Genomic DNA, 6,076 nt, shown 5'->3' with positions numbered 1-6,076 from the left:
GAAAAAATTGCCCCTTAGGTCTCTTTCATATCTTTCCCCTCTCACCCTAAACCTATTCCCTCCCTCGTCTTGCACTTCCCTACCTGGGGGAAAAACACTTTTGCTGTTCACCCTATCCATGCCCCCTCATGATTTTATAACCCTCAGCCTCCGACGCTCCAGGGAAAACAGCCCCAGCCTGTTCAGCCTCTCCCTGTAGCTCAAACCCTCCAACCCCCAGCAACATCCTTGTAAATCGTTTGTGACTTGAGAGACTTGAATAGGCTCGCACCACTGTGGGCTGTGGGTGCCTGACGCTCCCCCTCTGATGTGCTGGCTTCTTCTGGACCAGGACTCCAGTTACTTTCTCTTCAGGCCCACATCCTAGTGTCTGACACTTCAACATATATTCGGTGCAAGTGTTCGCTGCCACCGTGTTAAAGTATTGACAGCCCTGAGGGTAGAGGAAGAAACTGGAGCCAAGTTTTACTGAGGGTCAGAGAGATGTACAGCACAGAAACAGACCCTTCGGTCCAACTCTTCCATTCTGACCAGATATCCCAACCCAATCTAGTCCCACCTGCCAGCACCCGGCCCACATCCCTCCAAACCCTTCCTATTCATATACCCATCCAAATGCCTCTTAAATGTTGTCATTGTACCAGCCTCCACCACTTCCTCTGGCAGCTCATTCCATACCCGTACCACCCTCTGGGTGAAAAACTTGCCCCTTTAAACATTTGCTCTCTCACCCTAAACTTGTGCCCTCTAGTTCTGGACTCCCACACCCCAGGGAAAAGACCTTTGTGCACTGACCCTGTCTCTACCCCTCATGATTTTGTAAACCTCGATAAGGTCACCCGTCAGCCTCCGACGCTCCGGGGGGAAAACAGCCCCCAGCCAACAATTCAAACCCTCCAACCCTGGCAACATTCTTAATGGAGATTTATTCACACCAGGTAAACATGACAGGTATTGTGTCCACAGCATGGTCAGTCAGTGTCCCTTTGCGTGCAGTCATTGAACCATCCAATCCATGCCCTTGCCAACGTATATAAATAATTTAAGCTGAGACAGTTATGATCCACTATCCACAGATCTCTAATAAAAAGGGGCTCTACTCGGTGTGACTGCCCTGGTGCCTCAGCAGGGTGGACGACTCAGTGAATCCCTTGCCACACACGGAGCAAGTGTACGGCCTCTCCCCGGTGTGAATGCGCCGGTGCTTTCGGAGATTGGAGGACTCGGTGAACCCTTTCCCGCACAAGCAGCAGGTGAACGGCCGCTCGCCGGTGTGAACCCGCCGGTGAGACAGCAGGCTGGTCGAGCGAGTGAAGCCCTTCCCGCACACGGAGCAGCTGAACGGCCTCTCTCCGGTATGGGCCATCTGGTGCCGCAGCAGGCTGGACAGCTGAGTGAAGCCTTTCCCGCACTCGGGGCAGATGAACGGCTTCTCCCGAGTGTGAACCCGCTGGTGCGTCAGGAGGTGGGAGGACTGAGTGAAGCCCTTCCCGCACTCGGAGCAGACGAACGGCCTCTCCCCGGTGTGGACCTGCTGGTGCCGGAGCAAGTTGCACGATTCAGTGAATCCCTTCCCGCACTCGGAGCAGATGAATGGCCTCTCCCCGGTGTGGCTGCGTCGATGAATCTCCAACTCAGATGGGACTTTAAACCCCTTCCCACAGTCCCCACATTTCCATGGTTTCTCCATGTTGTCCTCGTGTCTGTCCAGCTCCGACGGCCCAGTTGGGACCGCACCCACAACAGAGCTCTTCCACAGTTTCCCTGTGGTGAACGGGGAGATGTTTCTTCAGGCTTTGTAAGTGGTTAACGCCCCTTTATCCTCACTTCACTTTGACGTCTCGGTACATTTGCAGTCTCGCTGTAGCTTTCAAGGCAGATAAGGACAGACGAAGATTTCTCCATCAAGATTCAACGATGACCAGTCTTGATGAGTTGAGTGATTCTTTCAGACTCTCATTTGACGTTTGCTTTGAGATTTGTGTGCGCAAGTCCTGCAAAAGGAGATTCCAAAACAGATATTCAGAACAGACGATTCCGTGCCAAAACTTCTTTCCTCTTTTATTCCCTAAAAGCCGCAAGCCTCCAGCTCAAACATTCTCCTTCTGTTCTGACCGTTCTGTCCTGCATAGCTCATTCCTGACGAAGGGCTCGTGCCCGGAACATCCGACTCTCCTGCTCCTCAGACGTTGCCCGGCCCCTGCTGTGCTCCTCCAGCGCCGCAATCTCGACTCTGATCGCCAGCGCTTTCCTCACTCTCTCCCTGTGCCTAATATGTGTCCAGCCCGAAGGAGACTGGGGAAACGCTGCAAAGTCTCCATCCCACATGCGGTTTCTAATATTCGCAAACCCCCCTCCCTCCCTCCCAACACCAGTCTCCTGAAGGGTCTGATTCGCTCAGAGCTGTGTACCCCTATCCCACACACTTATCCCTCTGTCCCCACTCTGCTGCATTTCATATCCCCTTCTCCCTAAGGGGTCTGGTTAACAAACCCCCCCCCCACTCCCACACTCACCTCTCTTCCTGTCCTGGACATAGAAATCAAGGGGTTGGGGGGGAGGGAATAAAGTGTTTTAACTTAGAGGTTGTGGACTGGGGAAGGGAGGCCCAGTGAGTGTAAAGGTAAAATCAGATGCTGTGCTTTTGTCTGAACTTGGAGGAAAATGAAAGGGCAAGGATTTTGCAAAGTGTCCTCCTTTTGCATTCCCCCTTCCCCTTCTGCAACACTCTGAGAGCTGGAGGGCCGCGCAGGCGCAGTGTTGGGCCCACCGTCCAGAGCAGGCGCAGTCCCGAGCGCCGCGGCTGGGGCTTGGGAGGAGCAACTCCCTCCCTCCCTCCCAGGAGGAGGCGGGGCCCTGGCCCGAGCCGCCAGCCGGTTACCCTGGAAACCTTTGTCTCGGCGAGCCAGGCTCGGGAGGGTGGGGGTGGGGAGAGAAGTCAAGCTGATGGGGGCGGAGGCATTCCGTGCCCCGCGCGCCTTGGAACCCGAGACGTCACAATCGGCCACCGCGATCCCTATTGGCCCCTCTCTCCCGGCCCGTCATGGGGAGACGGAGCAATGCGGAGCCCTGGAGGACCGGAAGGGGTTCGGTCCTCCTGCCAATCAGAGCCTTCCCCCATTGTCTGAATGCGGAAGTTGGACCATGAGCTCCTGAAGTTGCTGCTGCTGCCCCTGTCTCTCTGAATGAAGACTGAGCTTGAGCCCAGACTGCAGCTTCCTTCCTCTCTCCAACATCTGTGAGTGCAGCACCCTCTCTGTCATTACTCTGGGCACCAGTTTGCTGAGTTGAAGGGAAAGGAGGTGATTCCAGGGAAGGGGGCAGATCCTGGAAGCAGGGAAACATTCGAAACAAAAAGGGAGCAGGGCTAGGCCATTCAGCCCTTGGAGCCTGCCCCGCACTTCCTTACAATCACGGATCATCATCCAACTCAATATCTTGGCTCCCACTTTCTCCCCGTGCCCTCTGATCCCTTTAGCCCTGAGCACTGCCCCTAACTCCTTGGACGCAGTCAGTGTTTCAGAACAGAGGATTCCGCAGGGTCACTCAATCCTAATATGATCAGGAGGTGGATCCAGAAAGTGAAATGCTCGTTTTATTTGCTTGAAATGGTTTCAAACAATGGAGAGAGGTTCCATAGAAGCCAGAGTCTTCTGTTGGGAATTTGAGGTTCATGTCTGTTGATCAAAACTGGGAACCAGCAGTTCGTCTGTTTTCAGCACTTCTCACAATTGCCCCAGACAATTGTGTAACGCAACAGTTTAAGCCTGCCCTACTCCCGTCTATGCGGCCTGTAGTGTGAATGTACTTGTTACTTCAAGCTTGAAGTGGCAGGACTCATAGAGTGGCACAGCACGGAAACAGACCCTTCGGTCCCACCCGTCCCTGCCGACCAGATATCCCAACCCAATCTAGTCCCACCTGCCAGTACCCGGCCCATATCCTTCCAAACCCTTCCTATTCATATACCCATCCAAATGCCTCTTAAATGTTGCAATTGTACCAGCCTCCGCCACATCCTCTGGCAGCTCAGTCCATATACGTACCACCCTCTGTGTGAAAACGTTGACCCTTAGGTCTCTTTTATACCTTTCCTCCCTCGCCCTAAACCCTCTAGTTCTGGACTCCCTGACCCCAGGGAAAAGATCTTGTCTATTTATCCTATCCATGCCCCTCATGATGTTGTAAACCTCTTATACATTAGAGAAGATGTACGATGGGGGCATTGGTTACATGAGACCAATTTGAAAAAGGTAAAACCTTACTCTTCCCGGATTTACCTGGGCATTTGTTTCTTTTTACAGTTACTGGTCCCTGTGCAGATCATAATAGCATCGATATGTTTAGTATTGTTTTGGTCTATGATAAATATCAGCAGCCCATTTGGCCTGAAGATTCGCCCACGCCGTTAAACCCCGTTCTAACTTCTGTCGACCCCTTTTGCAGGATCTTGGAAAGAGACGATTTGTGGACGGAAATCTCAAACCGAACGGCCGCTCGCGATCCGGCTGGCTCACCGGATCCGTCAGGACCTGAGTATCGTCGGCCTTGGAATCCGGAAGGGGGAACGTTTGTCCCAGCTCAAAAGGCTCGGGACTTCTGTGTGATTGGACAAGCATTCCGAGTGCGCTGACTGGCAGGAGCAAACACCGGGCTGAGAAGAAGCCATTTGTGGTGGGGAGAGGCTGGGCACGTGTTCGGTGCACGACCGAGGCTTTGACTGATTTGATCGGGCGAGCGTGTGCACCCTGGAGAAGCCGTGGAAATGTGGGGACTGCGCGAAGGGGTTCCAGTGGCCGTCGGAGCTGGAGATCCACCGCCGCAGTCACACCGGGGAGAGGCCGTTCACCTGCTTCGTGTGCGAGAAGGGATTCACGAAATCGTCCCACCTGAAGTCCCACCAGCGGGTCCACACCGGGGAGAGGCCGTACGTCTGCTCCGAGTGCGGGAAGGGATTCACTAAGTCGTCGAACCTGAAATCCCACCGGCGGGTCCACACCGGGGAGAGGCCGTTCTCCTGCTCCCAGTGCGGGATGGGATTCACTCTGCTGTGCAACCTGCTGTCCCACGGGCGGGTCCACACCGGCGAGCGGCCGTTCACCTGCACCGTCTGCGGCAAGGGCTTCACCCAGTCGTCCACCCTGCTGAGGCACCAGCGGGTCCACACCGGCGAGCGGCCCTTCGTCTGCTCCGAGTGCGGCAAGGGCTTCACTCGGTCGTCCAACCTGCTGGCCCACCAGCGGGTCCACACCGGCGAGCGGCCCTTCGTCTGCTCCGAGTGCGGCAAGGGCTTCGGCGACTCGTCCACCCTGAGACACCACCAGGCAGTCCACACCGGGGAGTGGCCGTTCACCTGCTCTCAGTGCGGGAAGGGCTTCACCCAGTCCTCCCACCTGCTGACCCACCGGCGGGTCCACACCGGGGAGAGGCCCTTCAGCTGCTCGGTGTGCGGGAAGGCCTTCGCTCAGTCCTCCACCCTCCTGACGCACCGACGTGTCCACACTGGCCAGAGAGGCCACTCGTCTGCTTCGGCTGCGGGAAGAGATTCACTGGGACCGTTCGCCTGCTGAAACACCAGTCAGTTCACCTGCTCCTAGTGGGGGAGGAGAGTCACCCTCAGATGCAACCTGCTGAGACCTAGACAGGACGGTTAGACTGGCGTTCAGCACACTCGCGCCCCTTCATGGCGAACACCTTTTGAGTATCGGAGGCAGGGTGTCCTGTCGAGGTCGTGCAGGACGTTGGTGAGGCCACTTCTGGGATACTGCGTCCAATTTTGGTAGCCCTGTTACAGGGGCAGCACGGTGGCTCAGTGGTTAGCGCCGCTGCCTAGCAGCGCCAGGGACCCAGGTTCGATTCTGGCCTCTGTGCAAACGCCACACAGGCAGTCGCACTTTCTCCCCGTGTCTGCATGGGTTTCCTCCGGGTGCTCCCACAGTCCAAAGATGTGCAGGTCAGGGTGGATTGGCCACGCTAAATTGCCCATAGTGCCGAGGGATGTACAAGTTCGGATGGATTGGCCTCCCCCCCCCCCCCCCCTCCCTAATTTATCCATAGTATCCAGGGATGTGCACGT

The 6,076-nt window shown here is 55.7% G+C and overlaps 2 protein-coding genes across 2 annotated transcripts; one reads left to right on the top strand and one right to left on the bottom strand.

Moving 5' to 3' along the window:
• Positions 1 to 902: 902 nt before the first annotated feature.
• Positions 903 to 3,238, bottom strand: LOC122547073 (zinc finger protein 239-like). Its single transcript, XM_043685655.1, has 2 exons — positions 2,517 to 3,238; positions 903 to 1,994 (listed from the first exon to the last, which is right to left on the bottom strand). Exon 2 carries the CDS (start codon positions 1,688 to 1,690, stop codon positions 1,097 to 1,099), a length of 594 nt encoding a protein of 197 aa, XP_043541590.1. The 5' UTR covers positions 1,691 to 1,994; positions 2,517 to 3,238; the 3' UTR covers positions 903 to 1,096.
• Positions 3,239 to 4,724: 1,486 nt separating this feature from the next.
• LOC122547074 (gastrula zinc finger protein XlCGF8.2DB-like) lies at positions 4,725 to 5,867 on the top strand (the record flags this gene model as incomplete). The annotated part of the gene is made up of 1 exon (XM_043685657.1): positions 4,725 to 5,867. A coding segment is annotated over one exon (846 nt), but the record flags the coding sequence as incomplete, so codon positions are not given.
• Between the last annotated feature and the right edge of the window lie 209 nt (positions 5,868 to 6,076).

Source organism: Chiloscyllium plagiosum, unplaced genomic scaffold, assembly GCF_004010195.1.
Source record: "Chiloscyllium plagiosum isolate BGI_BamShark_2017 unplaced genomic scaffold, ASM401019v2 scaf_14345, whole genome shotgun sequence".
Classification (NCBI taxonomy): domain Eukaryota; kingdom Metazoa; phylum Chordata; class Chondrichthyes; order Orectolobiformes; family Hemiscylliidae; genus Chiloscyllium; species Chiloscyllium plagiosum.
This window is presented reverse-complemented; position numbering and strand designations above follow the sequence as displayed.

Bases quoted from the DNA above. Each gene is read 5' to 3' on its own strand.
- LOC122547073 (XM_043685655.1), bottom strand. From the start codon at position 1,690: ATGGAGAAACCATGGAAATGTGGGGACTGTGGGAAGGGGTTTAAAGTC.